Source organism: Castor canadensis, chromosome 15 (genome assembly GCF_047511655.1).
Source record: "Castor canadensis chromosome 15, mCasCan1.hap1v2, whole genome shotgun sequence".
Taxonomy (NCBI): domain Eukaryota; kingdom Metazoa; phylum Chordata; class Mammalia; order Rodentia; family Castoridae; genus Castor; species Castor canadensis.
Genome location: NC_133400.1, coordinates 36,508,393 through 36,533,755, shown reverse-complemented (window position 1 = coordinate 36,533,755; position 25,363 = coordinate 36,508,393). Strand labels below are relative to the sequence as shown.

Sequence of the window (25,363 nt, the reverse complement as noted above, 5' to 3'; positions counted from 1 at the left end):
ATTTATAAACAGAAATTTATTGCTCACGGTACCTGGTGAGGGCTCTCTGCTTCACAGATGGTGCCTTCTTTGTGTCCTCCTGTCATAATAGTTGTGGACAAGTTATCTTAAACCTCTTTTAAAGGCCACTAATTCCATTCATAAGGACTCTGCTTCATGACCTAATCCCCTCCCACAGGCCCTGACTCCTGACACTATTGTACTGGCCAGTTGGCTTTACCACATGAGGGACACAAACCTTCAGATCTTGGCAGGCATCCACTCTAGAAATGTCATTCTCCAGGGATATATAGTAAGGATTCTAAGAACTAAGCTTACTGGTTTAATGTCAGTTATTACTGTTAAACACCGTCTCTCTCTAGCTGATCATGCGTGCAGTAGGTGCTAGGGTGTCAGGGGATTTTATTGGACTGTTCTATATTCTATAGCCAGTAATCACCCCTCAGGAAGTGATAGGGTGTGATGCTGACAACTATCACTGCCCACACAATAGGCCAAGGGAAAAGGGCAGGAGGGGCTCTGTGGTGGTCAGACTGTCCTTCTTTCCTGGGTACCTGTAATCAATTTCCTAACCTTGATGAACCACTGCATCCATCTCACAGTGTGAGGTGAGGACTCAGTGAAATGATTTATGACAGAAATGCTTATCACAGAGTTTGGCACATTACAAGGGCTCTGCAGATGTCATGATCAATATCAGTATTTTTCTCTCCTAGTACAGCTGAGGAGAGTGGGCAGAAAAGGAGCAGCAGGAGGTGACTCATGCCTTGAGATGTCTGAACAAGCAGCAGAGATCATGGTAGCCTGCCCTGATCCTCTTAGAAACACCTTGAAATCACAAACTGATTGTCTGGCTGGTGCCAAATTGGCAGAAAACCAAGCATCCCTCTCCCACATCAAAGCTGGTGTGGATTCCCATGGGGAGAGGGCTGCTAGGTTGGGTTGCAAGGTCAGGAGAGTCACTGGGCATCCATAAAAAAGATAGCCACTCTCATCCTGCCTCAGAGCCCTGTGAAGACAGTATGACCACCTCAGATTGGGGGAAGCATTGATCACATGAAAACTCAGTGTCCCTTCATGGGGAGTCCGTGTTTAGTGTGGAGCCTCCCTTTGTGGCCATATCCTTCTGGGAGCACACTGTCTGCAGATGGCAGAATCCATGCCAAACTTCCCAATAGAGGGCTTTAGGAGTGAGGGCTTTAACACAATTGCCAATCTGGGAGCTCCACCTGGGGGACCTGTAGAGGCCTCGCCTCTGGTTTCTCAGAGTGACTGGAGGTAATCCCCACAAGTCCCAGCCTGGAGATGCTGGCTGTGAGCTTGTCTGCTAGTCTCTAGATTAATCCTTCATACACAGGTGACTCACCAGGCTTCCTGGTTGTGTTTGAATGAGCACAACAGACATTGCCATTTGTACACACCACAAGTATTTCTTGACTGCTCCTGTGTGCCAGACACTACCATTCTCCATGTTTGCAGGGTAGGAGGAGTATGTAGCCAGGACTCAGAAGGGAATAAAGTGAAGAGCATCCAGGGGAAACTCTGTTGACTACACTGCCCATGCCATAATTAGGGTCTTGGTCTGAGGGCTGCAAAGAAAGTGCAGGGAACCTCATGGAATGCCCTGAGGGCCCTGTGTCACAAGGAAGGAAAACTGGCCAAAACTGTGGGTGCACACCTTGGCAAAAACTACACAAGAGCCCCACAGACTATGTTTTTCCCCCAAATGTCACCATAAACTAGCAACACTTTGGGGCTACAAAACAAACCTTGAGAATAGAAAGAAAGCATTTTATTTGGTGAAAAATGGTGTAGGTTTATTACTGAGTCAAGGGAGATGGCAGTGAGGGTCTATGTGAAAAAATAGCACAAAAACCAGAATATTTTCAGTAAAATAACTGCAGGACGACATTTCGGGATAGTTTAATTTCCTATTGCATTTTAATGACAAATAAAGAAGATATAAAAATGTCATTTATAGAGAAACCCCAGCCTTTTGTTTCCCTGGTTATTTTAACAGATCAATTGGAACATACAATATGATTTTTAAAAATTTTTTGCCAGACACTACAATCTTTCACACTACAGATCTGTGTAGTTACTGCTTGTCACAGAGTCAAGACAGAAGTGAATAGAAGTTAAGCAGAAAGAACACTCTGCTCTTTGCTCTCTGATAACAATGCAAGGAAGCCTTTGCAAACCCCATGCCTGCACATCTTCTCATTCTCTTTGCTTCGACTGGCTTTTAACAGGAAGTTGTAATATTTCCATTCTCAGGCACTAAGGTGGTATTGGTGGGACACATGAAGGACTTGGGCTTTTAGGAGGTGAGGGGCAGTTTTTTAACCCACTAGCTTCATCTGCCTCTGTTTACCACCCAGGACCAACCCCAAGCCTCCAAGCAAGGTGAAGAGGCACGAGTAGGGAAGAGTCACCTCTCAACCCAGCTCAGCCCTTACTGCATGGGTAGGAGGGGCTGTGGCCAGGGCTGCCTGTTGAGATGACAGCCCCTCCTCCCCACAGACTCTGCCCCCTCCTGCCTTCCAGTTTGCTGCTGGGAACCTCACAACCTGACTTCTGCTGCTAGCAACATTGCAAATGCAGAATCGGGGTTCTCAGCAAGGACTTCGGGCTTATCAAACTCGATCATCTGAAAGACAGAAACAAACAACAGAAATTTTCAGAAAATATGCTCTCACCATAAAACCCAAACCAAAGAAGCCTTTGAGGAGGCGAAGCCAAGCAGAGCTTCCTGCACCTTCCCATTTTCCATGACAAGGACAATGTCACAGTTGAGAACAGTGTTTAGGCGGTGGGCGATGGTTAACACCGTGCAGCCTTTGAAGGCATCTTTGATGGTGCTCTGAACAAGGGTGTCCGTCTTGGAGTCCATGGAGGCGGTGGCTTCATCAAGGAGAATAATCTTTCAAGGAAGAAACATTGCAAAATCATGCTAAGCCAATGCCATGCCAAGGGGGAAATTTATAGTCTCGGTGCTATTTATTAAAAAGAAGAAAACAGACTGTGAACTAAGCATCCATCTTACAAAGTTACAAAAAAGACAGTGAGATTAAGGTGAAATCACACCACATTCATCTTTGTCAGAGGACTTACTGGAGAAACAAGGTTGTGTATTCTTCACTCCTCTGTTTAAGTGGTTACTCTAACACTACAAACGGATAGGAAAGAACCATAAGCTTTCTGTACTGTACTAACCGCATGGGGTGTGCATAACAACACTTGCATTTGTTTGCTACTGCTGCAGTAACAGATTACTACAAACGTAGACACTTAAAACAGCACAAACTCGTAATCTTACCACTCTAGAAGCAGGAATCCTTTTTGCAGGCTCTTGGGAAGAAACCCTTGCCTTTTCCAGCTTCTACAGGACACCTGTTTTTTCCTTGCCCCTCTAGCTTTGACTCTCTTTTAGAGGCACATGTGACTAGACTAGGCCTTCCCCGAGCCAGGACAATCTCTTCATCTCAAGATCTTTAACCTAATCATATCTTCAAAGTTCCTTTTGGGAACATATTCACAAGTTGCGATATCATGGCACAGACACCTCTTTCAGAAGGTAGGAAGGAGCATTTTTCTACTTACCAAAGTGCTAATTGGATTTTACAAGCCAGAGGGCTTAACCTCAACCCCTAACTCTGCTTGGTCTTGGCCAAGTTACTAAACCTCTATGAGGCTCTGTTTGCTCATATGTAAAAGGGGACCACACCTTATTATTTTGCACAAAACCCAAAAACACATAACCCTTAGCCATGAGTATAGCGACAGCAGGCTCAAATGCATCCTGGTTCCCTTTCCCCTCCCACTAGTGCAGCTAGAGAACACACACAAAGTTACACCTTTGATGAAGAGTCAGAAGATAGGATTTCTAAAACAGTGACATTCCTTTCCTTGAAATCAGTAAGTGAGGCTGGCTAAGTCACTAAGAAAAAGAGGTATAAAGTTTACAAATCTTTGATGCTGGTATTCTGATGGCCTTCGTGAGAGTCCTGGGTACTGTTCCTGAGGACTCAGGAACAAAGGAAAAAAGTTGAGAGGCAGATTTTTCAAAGTTAAACCACTTAGGTGAGCAGAGAGAATATCTAAGTGGGACCTCCCAGGGCGAGGCCCAGGGAGGAAGGTGCTGTTGCTGTAAATGGCTGTTATTTTCCAATTTTTACTCCTTACAACCTTGTCTGAAGAAAAACCGATTGGTTTTTAAATGCCTCAATTGCTCTGTCTTTGCTGAAAGACAAACGCATGGCTTCTTCCTCCTGGATTGAACAACGCTGCAGGAAATATCCAAAATTTGACCAATCCATTTTTCATGCTGTTTCCTTACTTTTGAATTACGGAGAAGTGCTCGGGCCATACAAAGCAGCTGGCGTTCCCCTACTGAGAAGTTTTCCCCATTTTCTGTGACTTCTGCCTGTAATTTTTCCGGGAGTTTCATTATCTATAAAACATAGAAAATGCCACATTTATGCTGATGATCTATAAAATTGTTCTGCATCGTCTGTATTGATTGCCCCCTTCTCTTGCATTCATCAGCTTGCTTTATTTTACTGTAGAAAGAAAGCACAGAACAACAATCACTTCAATATTGCAAACAGGCACAAGGGAGCGACCAGGGAGTAGGCGGACGTTAATAATTTACGATCACAGTATGACTCATAGAACCCCACAGACAACTCACCAAAAGAGTACAAATGATGCGTGTGCGGTTCCAGGGAACACACAAACAAGTGGAAAGGGCTTTCAGAGTCGCTATTTTCATGGGCAAAATAGAGATTTCTAGGGAGGGCAAGATAAGGTTTGATTATCCAGGGCAGCAAGGCAGAATGGCTTGGGGAGGGCTTGCCTTGGCACCACCGGGCTGCAGAGTTGGGTATGGCACACGGCTGAATCCAGCCGTGGCTGCAACTCCAATAGAACAGGGTCCCATGTCATGGACGGCTCAGTCCCCTCAAACCAAACACACCTACCACACCTTGTCATTTTTATGTGGCTCATCTGTTCTGATAAGCCAGTGGGGACACGGGCAGAGTCATAGGGCATTCCTGCACCCCAGAATCAGATGGAGCTGGGTTTAAGTCTCCATTATGCTACTTACTGGCCTGGACACATCACTTCCTTGAACTTTAATTCTTGGAATCTTTGAAGCAAAGGGTGAGAGTACCAACCTCAGAGGAATGTCTAAGAAGTGAGTGAGATGACGCATTTAGAGCCCCTGACTGCATGGGTGCAGAGCCCTGACACAGGTACCTATGCTTGCTTCTGATAATAAGAGAAGCAAGGATTGTATTCTCTTGACCTCTGTGGCCAAGTGTCACATTTAAACCAGGTCAGGCATGTGAATCACTGGTGGCTGGGGAAGGGGCTTATCCTTTACAGCCACAGAGACCTACCGTGTCTCTCATGAATGTTCTTTCCAGAACTTGCCAGAGCGTCTCATCAGTGTGGCTCCCAAAGGGATCCAAGTTGAATCTACAATGAAGGAAAGAAGAGGCAGCTGGATTTCTAGGAACAAGAGAAAGGGGGAGGGGGTGTAGGGGGAGCGTTCTGAAGAGGTGAGATGTGAGGCCAGGAATGGGGCCTGGGGCCAAGACACACAGTTGGCCTCTAGAAGCTGAGAAAGGCTAGACAATGGCCTCTTCCTTGCAGAACATAGAGAAGAACAGGAGGTGGGAAGCAAGGAGCCCTTGGCTCCAAGATCAGCGCTTAGCCCAGCCCTTGAGGACCTGTGTGATGTAGCAGAGAATGCAAAGGCAGGCAGGGAAGGTGAGGCAGACGCTCGGGAAGACACACTCAGGCCTCTCCACGTCTCTGTGTAGCAAAGTAGATTTGCCCTCACACAAATTCTTGGCAGAAAGAGGGAGAGTGAGCAATTCAAACTGGCATTCCATTCACTCAGCCTTCAGAGGCAAGAGGCAAATGGTCTACTCCCATGGCCTCCCAGAGGGTTGAGCCTCTCACAGATAGGAGGGGAGCCTAGTGTCTCAAGACGCTCGCTGTGCTTTTCATACAGTCAGCTCTATGAACAGAAAAAACAGCTCCCCACTTCACCTGGTGCTGAATGGGAGGACTGTCTCTCTCAAGGGACCAGCTAAGAAGCAGTGGTATCCCCTGTGCTTGGAGAAGTTCTTTAGTCAAACAGCTTCTGTTTTCTCTTTCCTAGCAACGAATTAATGCTGTTTTCTGGAGATGCCTACATACATAGGCATACCATTTCTTCTACTGTGTACTCTGGGGTACTTCGCTAAGCCAATGGAATTCTGGGACACAAGCATAAAATAGGACTATCCAGGGCCACTGGGATACCTGCTCTGCTCACCTTGTGTGTAGAAGCATCTGCCTATTAAAAATGTAGTTTCTGAAATACTGGTAAGGGTCAGCTCTTCCCAAGGCTTTACTCAAAAAAAAAGCTACCAGCAGTGGGGATGCAGCTTCCCTGAGATAGGACAGTCCAGGCCAGCCATACCCTGGGGACTCCACAAAGCTCTCGGCTGGTCTCATTTCACTATCCACAAAATAGGAATGCATGATGATCAAAAACAGCTACCTTACTGTACCTACAAACAGGACAGGATCCTGGGGGATCATAGTCAGCTTGCTTCGGAGGTCCTCCAAGCCCACAGTGCAGATGTCCACCTCGTCAATAAAGATGGTGCCACTGGCTGGCTCCACCAGGCGGAACAAGGCAATTCCCAGGGATGATTTCCCTGGGAACAGTGCAAGCAAGAACAATAAATCAAACACCAGTTTGTACTTTCATCATATCCAGACATTTAATGAAAGGAATTTTTAATACCATAAGAATGACTGTGTGGATGACTGTGCTGGCAGACATTTCTCACTCTGGGGGTGGCAGGTGGCCCTAACATGGCTAACCTGCATGACCCTGCTGGGGCCCTCTGGCCCACAGCTCATCCTCTGGGTTTCATTTCACCAGAATGACTCTCATTTAATTAATTCAAACACTGGTGTGTGTTTGCTTCCAACTCTACACACCATTCAACCTGAAATCCTAATTTACAATAAAGAGATTTGAGGGAAAATAACAGTCAGTCCAACACACATACACATCACTCTCTGGTGTGGTTTAACTGGCACACTTGGTGGAAATTCAAAGAAAACAATTGGAAAGAAACAAAACAGAGCTCTCCTCACCGGAACCTGTTCTTCCAACAATCCCTACAGTCTGCCCACTCTGGATGTTCAGGTTCAGCCCATCAAGAACAAGGGGGGTGTTATCTCTGTATCGCATCCGATAGTCTTTGAAAGTGATCTCCCCATGGCTCGGCCAGTCCTCAGGACAGGTCCCCACCTTGAGGGGATGAGTCTGCTCAGGAACACAGGTCTGAAAAGCAGAACCAATAGCTGCTTGTTTTCCATTTATTTATCAATTCCTTCACACAATTCTCAGTACTGATATTCTTGGTGGTGAACTAGACCAATAAGAACCCTATTCTCAAGAAACACATTCTAGTGGAAATGCAGACAGTAAAACAGAATGCTGTAACAGAATGCAGAATATGGCATGTGGTATAAGCAGAGAAACTTGAGAGTTGAAGAAGGTATCAATGAGGGTGTGACATTAGTGCCAAGACCTGAAATGCTGAGAAAATACCAGGTACAGAGGACTTGGGTCCAGAGCCTTCCAGACCAGGGAGACAGCTAGTGCAAAGGTCTGAGGCTAGAACTAGAATGAGGTTGCACAATTTGAGGAATAGGAAGAAAAGTCAAGTGTCTGGAGCTTGGTGAACAAGGGATGGATGGGAGGAGGGGGAAAGCAACAGGGCAGCTCACAGCTCACAGTTCACACTAAGCCTTATGGACCTGGGCAAGTGTCAGCAGTGTAACCAAGACTGTGTGACAGAGTCAGACTGAGCCTTGAGATTTGCAGAACTCAATCAGATATCATTTCAGTATCTACCAGTCATCACAGTAACTGGTAGGAGGATGACAAAAATAAAGGGGTCAAGTTCAAAGGTCTTTAGAGTTCAATAGAAAAGACCTTAAAGTTTCCTTCATAAGAGTCCAAGAAACTCAAAGTCTAATTAGGACCAGCTTGGTGTCATTACAAGACCAATTCCTCTTCTTACCTTAGGACTTCTATGAGCAGCTAGAAACAAGAGTCCCATGAGCTCCACCAGGGAGGAATGACCAGCTCGAATCTCAGTTTGATACATAAGCAATCTCAATTAGCTGAGAAAATTATTGCATTCTTTGAGAGTACTTTAGCCTCTAAAAGATTTAGAATTAAGAATAAAAATATTTGAGCTGGTCAGGATGGCCTAGCACTCTACGAATAAAAACATTTAAATTAAAAATATTTAATACTGTAACAGGAATATTTTTAGTTTAAGGAATCCGTATATTTTGTGCTTCAAGTATTTATAATAGTCATAGAGTGTGGGCTTGTAATTCTACTTTCAAATACATAATTGAATAACTGATTCAAGCATGATTTTAAGTTATAATCTTACTGTTTATATACGGCCTTGGAACTACCTTGAGAGTTTAAAGCTCACTATACTTACAAGTTTTAATTTATTAGATTTATACAAACTCAAGAAGTTTCATTTGTTGAATCAGACCACTGAGGTATTTAAATGGAAAATTAAATGTATTAAATTTTAAAATGCGGTTTAGGATGCTTTAAAGTGTTTAATTAAGTCTGTGAGTGGGGCCACATGCTATTCAAAAGCCCTTAAAAGTGACTGCTGATTTAGTTAGACTTCTTTTCAAAAGAATGGCAGTATTTGTAAGTTGAACAGAAAAGCTTTCAAAAAAGTTACATTGTTTTTGCTTTTCAATTTACAACTTTAATCAAATATTAATTTTTAGAAAGCAATGTAAGCCTTTTCTGTGTAATTCTTTACTGCTGTTAAAGAACTATATTTTAGAAAAAAAATTTCACATTCAACATCAAGAATTTTAGATTAGGGCTGGAAGTATGGCTCAAGTGTAGCAAGTGTGAGGCCCTGAGTTCAAACCCCAGTGCCATCATAAAGAATAAAAAAAGAATTTTAGACTGTATTATAAATACAGGTTTTAAGAAGAGGTGGTATAGTCAGATTTGGTTTTTTAAAAAAATTCCCTTGAGGGCTGGAAGTGTGGCTCACATGGTAGAGTGCCTGCCTAGCAAGCACAAAGCCCTGAGTTCAAACCCCAGGACTGCCAAAAAATACCAAGCATACAAATAAAAGATCCATTTGAATACCTGTCCAAGTCCCCCAGGAGGAAACCTGTCCCTCCTCTTTCATGCACTCACATCTTACCGAAATATACTCCCTTAACTGCTCCACAGAAGTGAACTTGGCTTGAGTCTCTGTTCCTGTTCGCACGCACACTTGCAGCAGTCCACTGAGCTGTTGTGAAGGAGCACAGCCACTGTCAGAGCCCTTTCCACCTTTGGGTCCTGCTGCCCCACCTTCCCAGGCAGCCTTTTGGAATGACCACTCCCCTGGGGCCACACACAAAGGAGGCCTGCCTCTCAGCCTGGCGACCAGAAATAAAGATACACCTGGTGGGGGGGCGGTGTTGTTCTAAAAACTTCCTTTGTCTTTCAAAACAAGCAGTAATTACTTCCCCAGTTCCCTGGCACTCCAGATGGTGAGAATCAGCCCACTGCAACACTTGATGTCTGTCTTGGAGCCCATTCAAACTCCCATTTCACCTGAGAAGCTTAACTGCTAGAGATTGGTTGGGTCCTGCACCCTGATCCCCTTTTCGCACCACTCCACCCATGGCCAAGAAGCAACTGAAAGCTCAACCCCCACAAGAGCCTGCAAAGCCATCAAGCATGCCAGACTCAGTGGATGGCTTGATGTGACACACAGTAGGCCAAGATCCTCCAGAAGTCAACCCCAAAACTTGAGTGTGATTAATAGTACATTAGGGTAGGTGGAATAAAGCCCCTACTCCACCCCACAAATGATATGTCCATATCCATACTCCTGGAACCTGGGAATGGTACCTCATTTGGAAAAAGGGTCTTTGCAGGTATCATTAAGGAATTTAAGGTCATCCTGGATGACCTGCATGGGTCCTAAACCCAATGACAAGATGTCCTTATAAGAAACAGAAGAGGGAAAAACACAGAACAGAGATGGGGATGTGAAGACAGAGGCTGAGGCTGCAGTGTTGTAGCGACAAGTCAAGGAAGGCTAGCAGCCACCAGAAACTGGGAGAGGACAGGAAGGGTGTCCCTGAAGCCTCATGGGGAACACAGCTGCCTACACCTTCTTTGTAGTCTTCTGGCCTCCAAAACTGAGGGAGAATGAATTTCTCTTGTTTTATGCCACCAGGCTTGTTGCCACAGCAGCCTTAGCAAACTAACACAGTTGGTGAGCCCAGAAAGTACAGAACAGGTAGAAGAAACAAGAGAAGAGAAGGCTGCCAACTCAGGGTATGTTCATGAGAGTTTATGCTATGGGCAACCCAGATTCTGAATCTCCAGGGACTTCTGAAAGGCCACACCCTAGAGAGACCCCATGCCAGAGCAAGACACTCAGGCTCCCTTGGTATCCTGCGAGGATTATAGCTGTGACACAGGACACCTCCACCACTTCTTGCAGATCCCCCAAGTCCTCAGATGCTCAAGACCCTACATGGATGGGAAAGTCCTTGCATATAATTGTGTGTATTGAAAAATCAAATCCAGATTACTTTGAATATTCAGTACAGCCAGTGGTTCACACCTGTAATCCTATCTATTCAGGAGGCAGAGATCAGGAGGATTGCAGTTCTAAGCCATCCTGGGTAAATAGTTCGCCAGACCCTATCTTGAAAAAAATCAATCACAAAAATGGGCTGACAAAAAGAACAATGCTGGAGGTATCACAATACCCGACTTCAAACTATATTACAAAGCAATAACAATAAAAACAGCATGGTACTGGCACAAACACAGAAATGAAGACCAGTGGAACAGAATAGAGGACTCGGATATGAAGCCACACAACTATAACCAACTTGTCTTTGACAAAGGCACTAAAAATATACAATGGAGAAAAGACAGCCTCTTCAACAAAAACTGCTGGGAAAACTGGTTAGCAATCTGCAAAAAACTGAAACTAGATCCATGTTTATCACCCTATACCAATATTAACTCAAAATGGATCAAGGATCTTAATATCAGACCCCAAACTCTAAAGTTGGTACAGGAAAGAGTAGGAAATATTTTGGAATTAATAGATATAGGCAAGGACTTTCTCAATGGAACCCCAGCAGCTCAGGATCTAAGAGATAGCATAGATAAATGGGGCTTCATAAAACTAAAAAGTTTCTGCTCAACAAAAGAAATTGTCTGTAAACTGAAGAGACCACCCACAGAGTGGGAGAAAATATTTGCCAGCTACGCATCAGACAAAGGACTGATAACCAGAATATATAGGGAACTCAAAAACTAAATTCTCCCAAAATTAATGAACCAATAAAGAAATGGGCAAGTGAACTAAACAGAACTTTCTCAAAAGAAGAAATTCAAATGGCCAAAAAAAACACATGAAAAAATGCTCACCATCTCTAGCCATAAAGGAAATGCAAATCAAAACCACACTAAGATTCCACCTCATCCCTGTTAGAATAGCCATCATTAGCAACATCACTAACAACAGGTGGTGGCGAGGATGTGGGGAAAAAGGAACCCTTTTACACTGCTGGTGGGAATGTAAACTAGTACAACCACTCTGAAAAAAATTTGGAGGCCTCTTAAATATCTAAACATAGATCTGCACAAGATAAAAGCAAGAGCACACAAGGGAGATATGAGGATAGGTAAGACACCTAAAAAATTAGCTAGCATTTGTTGCCCTCAACGCAGAGAAACTAAAGCAGATACCTTAAAAGCAACTGAGGCCAATATGTGAAGGGGACCAGGAACTAGAGAAAAGGTTAGATCAAAAAGAATTAACCTAGAAGGTAACACACATGCACAAGAAATTACTGTGAGTCAACTCCCTGTATAGCTATCCTTATCTCAACTAGCAAAAACCCTTGTTCCTTCCTATTATTGCTTATACTCTCTCTTCAACAAAATTAGAGATAAGGGCAAAATAGTTTCTGCCAGGTATTGAGGGGGTGGGAGGGAGAGGGAGGCAGTGGAGTGGGTGGTAAGGGGGGGGAGTGGGGGCAGGGGGGAGAAATGACCCAAGCATTGTATGCACATATGAATAATAAAATAAATAAATAAATAAATAAATAAATATAGATTTGCCATATGATCCAGCAATACCACTTTTGGGGATATACCCAAAGGAATGCGACACAGGTTACTCCAAAGGCACCTGCACACCCATGTTTATTGCAGCACTATTCACAATAGCCAAGTTATGGAAACAGCCAAGATGCCCCACTATTGATTAATGGATTAAGCAAATGTTGTAGTTATACACAATGGAATACTACTCAGCCATGAAGAAGAATGAAATCTTATCATTTGCAGGTAAATGGATGGAACTGGAGAATATCATCCTGAGTGAGGTTAGCCAGGCCCAGAAGACTAAAAATCGTATGTTCTCCCTCATATGCGGACATTAGATCAAGGGCAAACATAACAAGGGGATTGGACTTTGATCACATGATAAGGCGAGAGCACACAAGGGAGGTGTGAGGATAGGCAAGAAACACAAAAAAAAACAAGATAGCATTTAATGTCCTCAATGCAAAGGACCTAATGCAGAAACTTTAAAGCAACAGAGGCCAATAGGTGAAGGGGACCAGGAACTAGAGAAAAGGTTAAATCAAAAAGAATTAACTTAGAAGGTAACACACACACACAGGAAATCAATGCATGTCAACTCCCTGTATAGCTATCCTTATCTCAACCAGCAAAAACCCTTGTTCCTTCCTATTATTGCTTATACTCTCTCTTCAACAAAATTAGAGATAAGGACAAAATAGTTTCTGCCTGGTAGTGTGGGGGGAAGGGGGGAGAAATGACCCAAACATTGTATGCACATATGAATAAAAGAAATTTAATAAAAGGGCTGGCGAGTGGCTCAAGGTGTACGCCCCTGAATTCAATCCCCAGTACCACAAAATAAAAATATTCAATACAATGTGAATGCTGTGTAAATAGCTGTTGCACTGTATTTAGAGAATAATGACAAGAAGAAAAAGTCTACACGTGCAATTCAGAAGCAATTGTGTTTCCTAAATATTTTCAACCTGCAGGTGATTGAATGCATGCTGTGGAACCCGTGGATATGGAGGGCTGACCCTCTACAGTTACTTCCTCGGGCCTTGCTGCGGCTGCCCCTGGGTGGGAGAGCGCCTTCCCCCATCTCCAGCCTGCCCAGGGCATGGACTGGTGGTCAAGGGGCCACCTGGAAAGGTGGGGCATCCACAGCATCAGCATGACTCGAGGTAGGACAGGACTTCTCTCACTAGGTGGCACACATTTCCGGAGCCAGGGTGATGGCCAGGTAGTGGCCGGCACTGGTTCCTGAGGATGACACACACGGCAATTTTAGGAATGATAAGAAGGTTGGTAAGACAGGACAGTGTGGGAGAGTGGCTGAGGTTTGGGGCCAGGGTTACCTCAGTTACAGTGCTGTGATAGTCTTACTTCTGTTTGCCAGGCAAACTTCCTCTAAGAAAGCTCTGGTGAGCCACAAGCAGCCCGCTCAGAAAGAAGGCCGTGAGGTAGGGAGCAGAGCGACCTAAGCCCTCAGACAGCTCTTCTTAACAGGCCTCCCTTACTACTTCCTGCTTAGCATGGGCCCAGGGCTGCCCACTGCCCTCAGAGCAAAGGCTTCCAACCTTTGAACTTCTGAACTGCATTTCAGAACACAGACAATACCCCACCAGTGGCGTACAAAGCCCCACCCATTCTAATCCCACAAGCCCTCAGACCCTCAAGTACACGAGCTCAGGCCCCTCTGCCTCAAGAACTCTTCCTCTCAGGCTTCCTTGGCTTGGGTCTTTATCATCCAGGTCCCAGGCTGGAATTCACCTCCCAGCGGAGGCTTCCTCTGATTGTGGGATGTGACAGGGCTTCCCTCTCAGTCACGTTATGCCATGGTAGTATCTTCACGCTTTCCAAAGCCTCCCGTTTATTTACTTGCCTGCTTTATTCTAGCTGCCCACTGGAATGTAAGCTCCTCATAGCCAGGGCAGGCCCAGATGGTTTACTGCTGAATCTACAGCAACCAGTACAGCTCCTCACTCAGGCGACTGCTCAGTAGATTATCTGGTGAATGAATGAAAGAACCTGGCCCTTCCAAGGGACACATTCATATCTATCCAGATCTAGAATTCCCACATGGGCACAGGAAGTGCTTGTTCTCTACCAGGTTATAGGATGTTACTTTGTACTCAATTTCTGCCCTGTGGCATTGCACGCCAATTTTTCACCGGTCTAGGGAGTCTCCTCTTTTCTCAAGTGAAGCTCTGTCATTTGGATTCTGTATTCTCCAAATGGAGCCAATGCCAAAAAAAATCCACAAAGCCAGCTGGAGAAGAAGTGCTCCCCGAGCCCTCAATGTGTGCAAATTCTTCTCCAGCCCTACAGGAAGGTTTGGCAACAATCTCATGGAAAGCTGACAATATCGCCTAAAAGCACGACCTTCGTTGGGACAAGCTGTTTTTCTTGGACCTATTAAGGGAAACTGTTTGATGTCATCTGCTTGATATTTTACCAGGCAACAACAAATGAAGACATCCATCAATGAGGAACACTGGTTACCCAAGGAAAATTCATTTTTCCCACCTCAGATAGAGAACTGAGAATGTAGTTTTATTCCTCCTCCTTTTCAAAATGCCATTAAAATAATAACAAAGAAAGTCTCAAAAAGACAAGCCTTTCAACATCAAGGGTATCAGGAAGAGATATCATTGGATAAAAGAGGTACAAAGTTCTGTGAGCTGGAAAGAGGACAAGAGACTTTGGATGAGATGGAAGCAGAAGGGGCAACCAGGGCTTAGCTAGCCTTCTGTCCAGTGGAGTGTGGAGAGGCTCCAGATGTGAGCAGGGGGCCCGCAAAGGCTGGTCAATTACTTGACTGTCTACAGACAACTGCTCCTGGGGACCTTCTGCTTTCTCCCAGGCTCACACTTTTTCCCCAAGCATAGGAGTGAATACATGTGTTACACCCCCCACACACACACACCCACACACCCACACCCACACCCACACACACACACACACACATCTCTCTAAAGAAACTGAGTTAACTATCTGGGAACAAATGGGGCTCCAAGAATAATCCCCTGAATAAAAACTCCTTCAAATCTAGCATCTGGGTACCTAAAGGCCAGATCACGGGCTGATTGCCCAAAGAGAGCACGTCTGTGAAAAAGCCCCACCATCCGGGCCACCTACAGTTAGAAAACCTCCTATCAGGGGAGACCTGGCAAGGCAGGCGAAACCCTGAAAATCCAAACCAATCCTTCATTCTTAAATGCAGATAGATCAAGAGGCAGGGGAATGAGTACAATGGCATGAAAGAACAAGAGCTGGGTAAACAAGAAGAAAAACCACACTGAGAAGAATAGACAGAAAAAAAATCAAATTATATTCTTGAAGAAATTAAAAAATATATTTCATCCATTAAAAAATAATTCTTCTAAAAACTGAAGGAAGCTGGACACTAGTGGCTTCCTTCTACATAGGAGGCAGAGATCAGGAGGATTGCAGTTCAAAGCCAGTCCTGGACAAATAGTTCTAGAGAGCCTATCTCAAAAACATCCATCGCAAAAAAGGGCAGGTGGAGTGGTTCAAGCAGTAGAGTGCATGAGGCCCTGAGTTCAAACACCAGTACCGCAAAAAAAAAAAAAAAAGAAAAAGAAAAAACCTGAAGGAATAAAAGCTTATGGAAATTAAATATATGGATATATAATTGCCAAACTTAAAATTCAAAGGGATGATCGGATGACAAGCTAAGGAAAATTCCCAGAATAAATACCAAAGACTAGAAAATAGAAACTGAGGTGAAAGAAAAAAAACATTGAAGATTGATTCAAGAAACCCAACATGCAAGAAAGAAAACCAAGAAAAGGAGGAAATTGTCAAAATGAAGAGAAAAAGAATTTTTTTCTGAGTTGAAAGTGAGATTTGACTTCCATCTAAAAGAACCAATAGAATCTAACAGAATATATTTTAAAAGATCAACTCTCAAAACACCTTGTCTTGGAATTTCAGAGCACCACAGCCAAGAACTTCATTGGAAATGTTTTCAAAGAGAAAATGTAAATATCAAGGGAAACCAGACCAACACTAGCTTCAAATCACAGCTCTCACATCACAGATGAGTGAGCTTTGCCAAATTTTTCTGTCTCAGTGTTCTCATCTGCAAAATGGGACTTCTAGTAGTGTCACAGGGCTTTTGCTGGGGAGTAAATGAACTCACTTAGGTGAAGAACAGTACTTGAAATCCAGTGAATGTCATGGGTTTACTGCTCATTATTATTCAAAAGGAAAAAACCCAAGCAACCAAGAAGTGAGTAATTACTTGTCATAGACAATGCGGTAGCCTCTCCAGTATTCATTTCACTCCTCCCATTGTGGAGCAGCTGTGTGACTTGGTGGAGGTTAACTTCACCTCTTAGCCTACATCAATCACCCTAACCTCATAAAGCCACTAATTCACTCTGGGATGCCTAAAGTAACCCTGGAGGAGCAAAGCTTAGACTTTTTGGTTCAGTGGCTAAGATAGGCTGCTTTTCCTTGCTTTCTTCCTGCTGTAGACTTCAGAGACTATTGGTTACCATTGCACACTATAAGGGAAGCCATCACAGGACAAGGACAAAGCCAAGAGCCATGATCCAACTGTGCCTGAAGCCCACACAACTGCCAAATTTTAATGATGTGAGCCACTTAGGCTCTCTTTATTGTTTAAATCTTTTTGAGTTGATTTTTCTGTTACTTCCATCCAAAAGCACCCTCCCTGATAGCCACGCCCAACCTTGCACCAAATGTCACCTGGATGATGTAAGACAATGACAAGCCTTTGGATGAAGCACTGATTGAGGAGAAACTCAGGGTCACCAACAAGGCCACTATGAAGGTGACAATGTTCATGAGCACGTCCATTCTTAGAGCAAACCATCTGAGAGCGCAGTTGAAGTACAGGAGGTGGCTGGAGTTTTCATCATTGAGCATCTTAAACCTCAAATTGAAAGAATTAAACAAAACAAGAGGTCAGGTTGGGCTTCATAAGATTAAAGCTACTAGAGAAATAAAGGGAATTTTTAGTCAAGGTGAAGTACCTTCTTACACAGTAACTTAGAAGAATGAGCATACATCTATCTGCCACCATAGGCATCTTTGATTTGCACCTATTTTGAGAACTCCCATGTGGCAGTTGAGAACGCTGCTAAGTGGGCTCTTCTGTCTTTCCCAGAACTGGCAAGCAGAGCCCACAGCTGAGAGCAAAAGCTTCTGAGAACCTTGTACCCTAACTTTAAAGGATCCCCATCTGGGAGTCAGCCTCCCCTTGGAGACATCATGGAATCTTCACTTGGCTCCTTGATCTATAAAAAGGGTGGACTTTTGTGGAGGGGTCACCTTTAGGAAGTCAGTGTTTGTGACAGCAGAGCAGAAAGGGAGGGTAATTGCCTGGTTCCCCTCCTTACATCAGATATACAGGTTCAAGATCACTTAGAAATTGGGGGTCTTTTCAAGGAGAGGAAGCTGATGTCCTGTGCCCCGCCACATGTCCACTGAGCCACAGTGCTTGCTGGAGGATGGGTAGAGGGAGAGCACAGGGCAGAGCCACAGAGAGATGACACAGCCAGAAGAGAGAGGCAAGACCCATCCTGGGGTTCCTTTTTCCCCAGATGTAAGTGTGTAAAGCTGAGGGTGGGGAATAAGGGTGACATCTTGGCTGCAGCTGTGATGCAACTATCCTCAGCATGAGAAAAGGGTCCACCTCTGAGGAGTGCAGGGAGATGCTTCAGGCAGAGCTGGCTGGAACCCCAGCTAACCTGACTGATGCAGCACTGCCTAGCAAAACTCCCTGGATCAGGTCGTTTGGGGGCCCTGCCCTACTAAATTGCATCAACTCAGTGAGCTGGGTCGTGGGGCAAGAGCAACAGAAGGAAGAGAACAGCCCAGAGGCACGGTCACCTGAGGACGTGACCTCCCTGTTCCCCTACCCAGTTTCCTGCATCAGAGAAACAGGCTCAGAGGAAAGGGAAAGGGGATTAAAGAAAAGACCGACCTACCCATGCTTGCTGACTGCAAACCTGCCTCCCACCCCAAAACACGCACACTACACACACATGCACGCTCACACACACACACACAGCCTTGCCACACCAATCCTATGGGAGGAAAGAGAGTTGTGATTTAAATATCTCCAAGATGGATATTTTAACCAGTTGAGCCAACCATTAGCCATAAGAGACATCAGTTCCATGGCCCCAGAGAGCACCCTGACCTAGTGGGAAGGGCCTTCCTCAAAACTATTGGAGGAATTATTGGGATGAACACAAAAGTCTTTCCAAGAGCAAACCCTACAGAGTTACTATTCCTTCATAGGTACAGCCATGAGTGTTCCCAGGCCATGCTGCGCCAGTGTCCTTAAAGTCCTGCAAGGACTCAGCTGGGGGCACCTGTGACCAACCACCTTGGGCTCTGCCACACCTCCTCCTTTCCATTTCCACTCTTCCAAGCACCATGATGTTTCTGTTTGTTTGCAAATGCAATATGCATCAGAAGCCTAAACTCTCTGGAAAGAAAGTGTTAAAAAAGGGGCAACCACATGGTCACATAGGCTCAACTTCCTCTGGGATCCTCTTAGAAACCTTGGAGGAGGTTCTTTGTGAAAACCAAGGTTGAATCTGTTTTCTTTGTCAGAGTGAAGCGATGACTGACTCCATAGACTTCCCTCATGATCAAGACTTTTGAAGACTCTTTTATTTTTTCTTTAAATGACTCCTCTTGCTATATTGAGGACTCTTGACAAATAATTAGAGACCAACTATTTTTCCAAGTGCAGTGGTTTAAGCCTGTAATCCTAGCTATTTGGGGGGTGAAGATCGGGAGGATCATGGTTTGAAGGCTAAGCAAGACCCCATCTCAACAAATGACTGGGTGCATAGGTGCACACTGTCATCTAAGCTATGCAGACAGCATATATAGTGACAGGCCAGTCTAGGCAGAAAACATGACACTATCTCAAAAAAAAAAAAAAACAAAAACACAAAATGGGCTGCCAGAGTGGCTCAAGTGGTAAAGTGCCTGCCTAGCAAGCGTGAGACCCTGAGTGGGTACCACCATGCCCACTATCTGTTAACTTTTTAAGGGAAATATAGGAAAGAAAGAGCATCTATGTGGTAGAGACTTGCTATGGATTCATCCAACTCCATTTTGATTCCCTCCTCTGGACACAGCTGGACTTTTATTCCCCAGCCTTAGGTGAGCCCAAGTGACTGAAATCTGGCCAATGAGCATGCAGAAATATTGTGCATCTTTGCCAAGGTTGAGCCATAAAAATTTCCCCCAGGGAAATATTACATACTCATGTATGAAAATGGAAAAATGAGACCTGTTGAAACTATTCTAAGAATGAGGGAAGGGAGATAAAGAAGAATGATGGAGAGAGTGAATTTAACTAAGATGTAGTAAGCACTTTTGTAAATGTCATAATGTACCCCCAGTACAACAATAATATGATAATAAACTTTTTTTTAATTTCCCCAGTGATCCACTACCTTCCTTTCTTCCTTTCTCTTCCCAAGGCCTTTGAGATGGAAAAGCCCAGACGGAAAGAGATTGTGTGTCTGAGTGTGGAGAATTCCCTCCTTCTGCCCATGGACCGTCATCAAATTGTGACTTGGAGAAGAATAAACATTTACTGTGCTCAGATTCCAAGATGCAGGGATGTTTGTTACTGCAAGGACCCTTCTGTGGTTGATACATTTTCTATGGCATTTTAGAAGTTTGGAGCTGGACAACACCAAAAATCTAGTCCTCCGGATTTAAAAGAAAGAAATTGGTGTATCTGCTGAGTGAAATGAAATATGGCTTTTAAAAGTGATTTTAACAAAGAACATGTAATAACATGAAAAGTATTATTTAAAATGGTAGCTTTTTAAAAATAGAAAAATTATTATAAATACTTAAAAAGAAAATCTCATTAATAATTTTTACAAAGAAAAAAAAAAGCCTGGAAAGAAATACAGGCTGAGTATCCCTTCTCTGAATTGCTTGGGCTGGGAAGTGTTTTAGATTTGGGAATTTTTCAGGCTTTAGCATATTTGCATATGTATAACAAGACATCGTGGGAATGAGACCCAAGTCTGAAGTTCATCTGCGTTTCATGCACTGTTAACCACCAGTTTGCAGATGATTTTAATATGATATTGTCACTGTGCCCATCTTATGAGGTCATGTGGAATTTTCCAGTGTCACGTCAGCACTCAAAAAGTTTTGGATTTTGGAGCATTTCAGATTTCAGATATTCAAATTAGGGATGGTCAACGTATATGAAAATATGAACAAGACTGGGAGTTAGGACCTGAGTGATATTTTTCTTCTATTTTCTGTGTCCCCTTATTTTCCTGAATTGAACACATTTTTCACTTTAGGGTTGAAAATAAAACATAAAGTTACATACTGAAGCCATTATTGAGTGAGCTAATTTGCATGTCAGCACACTCTGACCAGTCCTGCCAGTGCCCCCCCCAATCCAGCCCAGACTCCCCACCCAGGGCCAGGACTCACTTGTGAATGCAGTCCTCCTTCCTGTTGTAGGCATGGATGACACCCAGGCCTTGCATGGAGGAGGTGATGTGAGAGAACCAGGGTGAGCGGCTGATGTTCTCCACCTGCTTGAGCTCCTGGACTCCTCGGTGGAAAATGCTGCCAAGCAAACAAGAGGACCAAGAGAGCCCAGAGCAGGTCTCAGTGAGCTCACCCTCACACAGGACAGTTAAGTCCAAGGCAGTGATATCTAACGGGAGAATGAGCAGCTGCCATAACTCTCTGAGATGTACTGCCTGGTTGTGAGAGAGATGGCCTCTGAGAAGGTGGTACACTTTCAGACCCACATGCTTCTTGAAGCAGGAATGTCGTGCAGCACAAGATGCAGTTCTAGTCTTTGAAGACCAGAGGTTCTATACAGTGCAGCTCCTGGACATGAGTTGACCACTTTTGATGCCCAATCAGAGGAAAAGTGATCTGTTCCAGGTTGGAGGAAATTCTGGTGTCAACTGCCTATGTGTGGCCTTCTAAAGGCATCTTGAAAGGTAATTTTGAGCAAATATTATGATAGCCTCAGGAGATGACTTTAAAACCAAACCCTCCCAGGAAGTAGCCCCCTGCACATGGGAGCCCCAGGAACCCTGCTGAGCTGGAGATCAGTGACCTGGAGCCTGTAGGTTAGCTGGGTGCCATGAGAGAATTTAATGTGGCCTCTGGACTCTTAGCTAAAACCAAGCAGAGGGAGCAAAGGGAATGGGGACACCTCATTAGCTCAGAGCTCAAGCAAGTTAGTTGGAAACATTTGGATAATTCAGTCAGGGGCAGATTGGTCTGTCTTGTCTTTATAGGAGGAAGCAGAGGGAAAGGGGAGAGGAGAAAAAAGCTTTTATGAAGTCAGTCAACAGAATAAATAGGAGAAAAGATAGGAACAATGGCCAGAAAATGAAGATACAAAAATGAAAATGAGCCAAGGAATCCATCTGAGATGCAGACATCCACAATGTGCCTTATCGTTGTAAATAAATTTCAGGAATTTTTTTTTTATCATCACAGTAAACATTTGAGTTTGGAGACTAAGGCCATGTGTCCTTTCTCAGAGTCACTAAAGGGTACTGCAGCGAGAATCTGGCTTCCCAACTCCCAGGGCACTGGTATTAAGTCCCATGGATGGCCACACCAGCTCCCACACAGGTACCAAGTCTGGTTCTCCAACTCCAACACATCCCTGCCCACACAGCCATTGCCCACTGGCTCCATCATCAGACTTGATGACGGAACTCAATCATCCAAAACCAAAATGCAATCGTGACTGCTCAAACTGCTACCCCATGCCACCTGCATCTCTCTGCACATCAGCCCCACCCTGGATCATCCTTGGTCTCTCCCATCGCCCTAACACCCAACACTTATCAGGCCCGACTCTGCCTTGTAGATGGCCCTCCAATGCCTCCCAGAGTCTACCTTTTCTGCTGCCACTACTGCTGCCCGTGCCTGGTCCTCGTCCACTCTCACTCAAACTCTAAATCTCTTGAGTTTCAAACGTTTTATTCCATTTGTAATTGACAAGCAATCCATCACCTAGTCTTTTTTGATCCCCATCACCCCTCTCAAACAAGTGAGTCATACCTTTTAGTGGTTATGAATTTTGGAGACGAGAAAGCTGGGGTCTGCAGCATTTCTGACTTCTCCCAGGTGTTCCAGCTAGTTTTGTGGCAGAGCTGGGACTCTCGTACAAAGTTTTCTGACTTGCAATACCTTGCCCTCACCCAATACCTGCCATGCTATCTGCCAAGAACACCTGTTCATCCCAGGTATGGCGTGGGGAAGCTGTGTCCCAGGAAGCGGGGATCACTGCTGCCTTCCTGCTTTCCCCCTGGTAGGCGTGCCCTGCCTTAGAGGCACCCCAGAGCCAAGCAGGCCTTTCTCTGACTGCATCACCTGTAGATAGCATGGGGCTGTCTCTCAAAGCTCAAAGAGGCTGAGCTCTGGGGCTCTCTCTTCCCAAGGACAGGAATGGCAGAGTCCAATGGTTAAGAATATATCAGCTGGCAGACAATAACCATGGTTACTAGTTTCCTGGCCTGGGAGCAGTGACTTTACCTCCCATCAATATCCACCAATCAGGGTTTCTATGAGGCTAAAATGCCAGATTATGCAAAGCATTTAGCATAGCACCTGGCTTTTAATAAGTGCTAAAAGTCAGTGGCTTCTTCTATCTGAGCCGACTTTAAACACTCCATTATCACCTGCCATTGTGCATATTGTGTGTGTATGTGTGAGCGTGCGTGTGTGTGTGTGTGTGTGTGTGTGTGTGTGTTGACTTCCCCTTTTAAAGCAGTGTATAAACCTACCGTAAAAGAATGAAGAAGACTACAGCAAGGCCAGCCAGGACCAAAAGAAGAGCAGGAAACACAGCAGCCAATATCACAAGAATAAACACCACCATAAAAAACTGTTGCAAAAAGTTCTCAGCATGAAACGGAAGCCTCACATCTAGCTCGTCCATATCTTTGGAAAAACGGTTCATTAATCTGCCAGTAGGAGTCGTGTCAAAGAAGCTCATTGGGCTCTTTAAGATCTGTGGATAAAAGCAGAGAGTCAAATAGAGCCCGCCTAAGTGTTAGTAAACCCAGCCGCACTGCTGGGGCTGGGACTGTGAGTACAGGATCTGACTTTTTCCTAGGTTACAATCCAATGTCCAAGGTGACCATGAGAAAGGATGGGTGCTCCCCTTTCTTGTGGCCACCCTCAGTGAACATGGGGGAGATTCTCCTCTGGGTGGTGTCCTGCAGGTCTGCCTGCCTCCCTCCCCCCAAATATGGGAGGCACCCCAGGGTGGAGGAGCTGTTGCTCTTAGAGGAGGGAGGGATTTGTGGCTCAGGCAATAAAAAGCCCGGGTACACTTTGTCTCTCTACCCTCAAAGAGTGAAGCATATATGTATACTCTGGCGAGGGACCTCACAGCCAACAGCTGCTGCCCACTACAGCAATGGAAGGCAGAGGGGAATGGAAGTATACCTTGAGGCCCTTGCTGTTATCCCTCTTGGCTTGCACATCTCTACAGCCCCAGCCTAGCCTAAGGGCCATGGCTTCCTGGGATTGGTCTTCACAGTTGGTAGTTAGACATGTGACAGACTCTTCACAGACTGACTGAAAGCTCCAGGAGGGCTGCTCTTTCCTGGCATGTAACAGGGTTCTGAAAAACCTGTTGACTGAATAATTGGATAGGCCCCAGATCTTGTAGGCAGTACCTTGTCAAACACTTTGTCATGCAGCGAGGAGGATGCCATCAGTGCAGTCTTGGTGAAGGTGAAGCCTTTGATGGTGCCAAACACTACCACAGACGCCATGCTTGCTGCATACACCCACTGGTACATGTGCTGCACAGTGTCAGCCAGGACTTCGCCGACCTCACACGTGGTCTTATTGCCTTGGGGTCCACAGATCATCTTTGGAATGAAACAACAGATGGATCAAGAACTGGCCTCAGGAGAAGCTCTAAGAAGAAGAGGAATATTCCAGAGAATCTTTCCAAAGAGAAGAAACTAAAAATGAGCATGATTGTTAAGAATGAGTCATCTCCCTTGGGGGACTTCTGAGCTTTGCAATGGTTCCTTCCCAAAGGGCACCTGACTTATGAGCATGGCACAGTCAGTTGGGAAAACAGATGAACGGGGGCAGGTCAGCCATTCCAGAAGCTACTGGTGCCTCAGGAGACCAGAAACAATGCTGGGCCTGGAAGGGTCAGAAGCAACAGGAAACCTGGATTCCAAGATGCTGGCTGAGCAATCCTTAGGTACCCCAGACAGCAGAGGGAATCAAGGACCAGTCTTCAAATTGCTGAGCTGCCCAGCAGTAGCCTCCCTAAAGGGAGACTGGGGTGGGGGGGAAGGCCTTCTCCATGGGATGTACCAGCTCCACAGCTCTTTCCCTGCTTTTTTCCAAGGGCCAGCTGTGAAGGTCCTGGTACACTGACCTGGAGTCCAGGGGGCCTAGTGAACAAGAGGCTCTTGGAGAACCCATCCTGCCCTGAGAAAGGGCATAACTGTACCAGTTTTTCTAGGGAGAAGTCATCTTTCTCCTCCTGAGAAACTCTCCAGACTGTTCTAGGAGTCAAGAGTTCCTTTAGGGAGCAAAGGTCTTTCTTCTAAATAACATTCTGCTGATTACGGTAATAGAGGAAATGTAAACCAGGCAGCTGACAGATGAGCAGTGGTAGAGACAAGAGCATTCCTGGGGGTGCTAACTGATGAAAGGCCCAGCTTGAACAGGAGGCTTTCCTGTGCCCTAAGTTGCATCCACATGGGGGTGAGCATGTGGTCTGCCACCATTGCTGCACACTGAGAGTGCAAGAAGGCACTCCACCTTGACCCTACACCTGGGGCTGTCCAAGAAAAGGACTTCTTGGTGCTGATGGGGATTTGGAAGAATACATCATTCCAGAGATAGCTGTCAATTTCTACATAGGGCAGGCTATCCACTGGCCTCTTCCTTTGGGAATGGCCTCAGAAAGCTGTGCCAAATAGCCTCTCCTCTTCCCTCCCCAAGCCTCCCCATGTATTTTTATTTTGGTTGTCATAGCAACAAAACTGTACCAAAATGTATTCTTGGAGGATGGGCAGGCACCCTGACAGCATTCCCTGGGGCTCCAGAAAAGCTTTGAAATCATTGGCCAACAGCTGGAAGAGATTACGACAAGCTCCAAAGAAA

At 45.0% G+C, this 25,363-nt stretch overlaps 1 protein-coding gene across 1 annotated transcript in view; it reads right to left on the bottom strand.

The window, feature by feature from the left end:
* Nucleotides 1-1,922: 1,922 nt before the first annotated feature.
* Nucleotides 1,923-25,363, bottom strand: part of Abcc12 (ATP binding cassette subfamily C member 12) — a 69,040-nt gene continuing 45,599 nt past the window's right edge. Inside the window, exons 20-30 of the mRNA XM_020155440.2 lie at nucleotides 23,905-24,102; nucleotides 23,005-23,231; nucleotides 20,675-20,812; nucleotides 16,928-17,114; nucleotides 9,282-9,371; nucleotides 7,168-7,357; nucleotides 6,560-6,719; nucleotides 5,406-5,484; nucleotides 4,340-4,453; nucleotides 2,759-2,923; nucleotides 1,923-2,650 (exon numbers count right to left, since the gene is read on the bottom strand). Coding sequence (XP_020011029.2) covers nucleotides 2,564-2,650; nucleotides 2,759-2,923; nucleotides 4,340-4,453; nucleotides 5,406-5,484; nucleotides 6,560-6,719; nucleotides 7,168-7,357; nucleotides 9,282-9,371; nucleotides 16,928-17,114; nucleotides 20,675-20,812; nucleotides 23,005-23,231; nucleotides 23,905-24,102 — 1,635 coding nt within the window. The 3' untranslated portion in view covers nucleotides 1,923-2,563. The remainder of the gene's footprint in view (nucleotides 2,651-2,758; nucleotides 2,924-4,339; nucleotides 4,454-5,405; nucleotides 5,485-6,559; nucleotides 6,720-7,167; nucleotides 7,358-9,281; nucleotides 9,372-16,927; nucleotides 17,115-20,674; nucleotides 20,813-23,004; nucleotides 23,232-23,904; nucleotides 24,103-25,363) is intronic.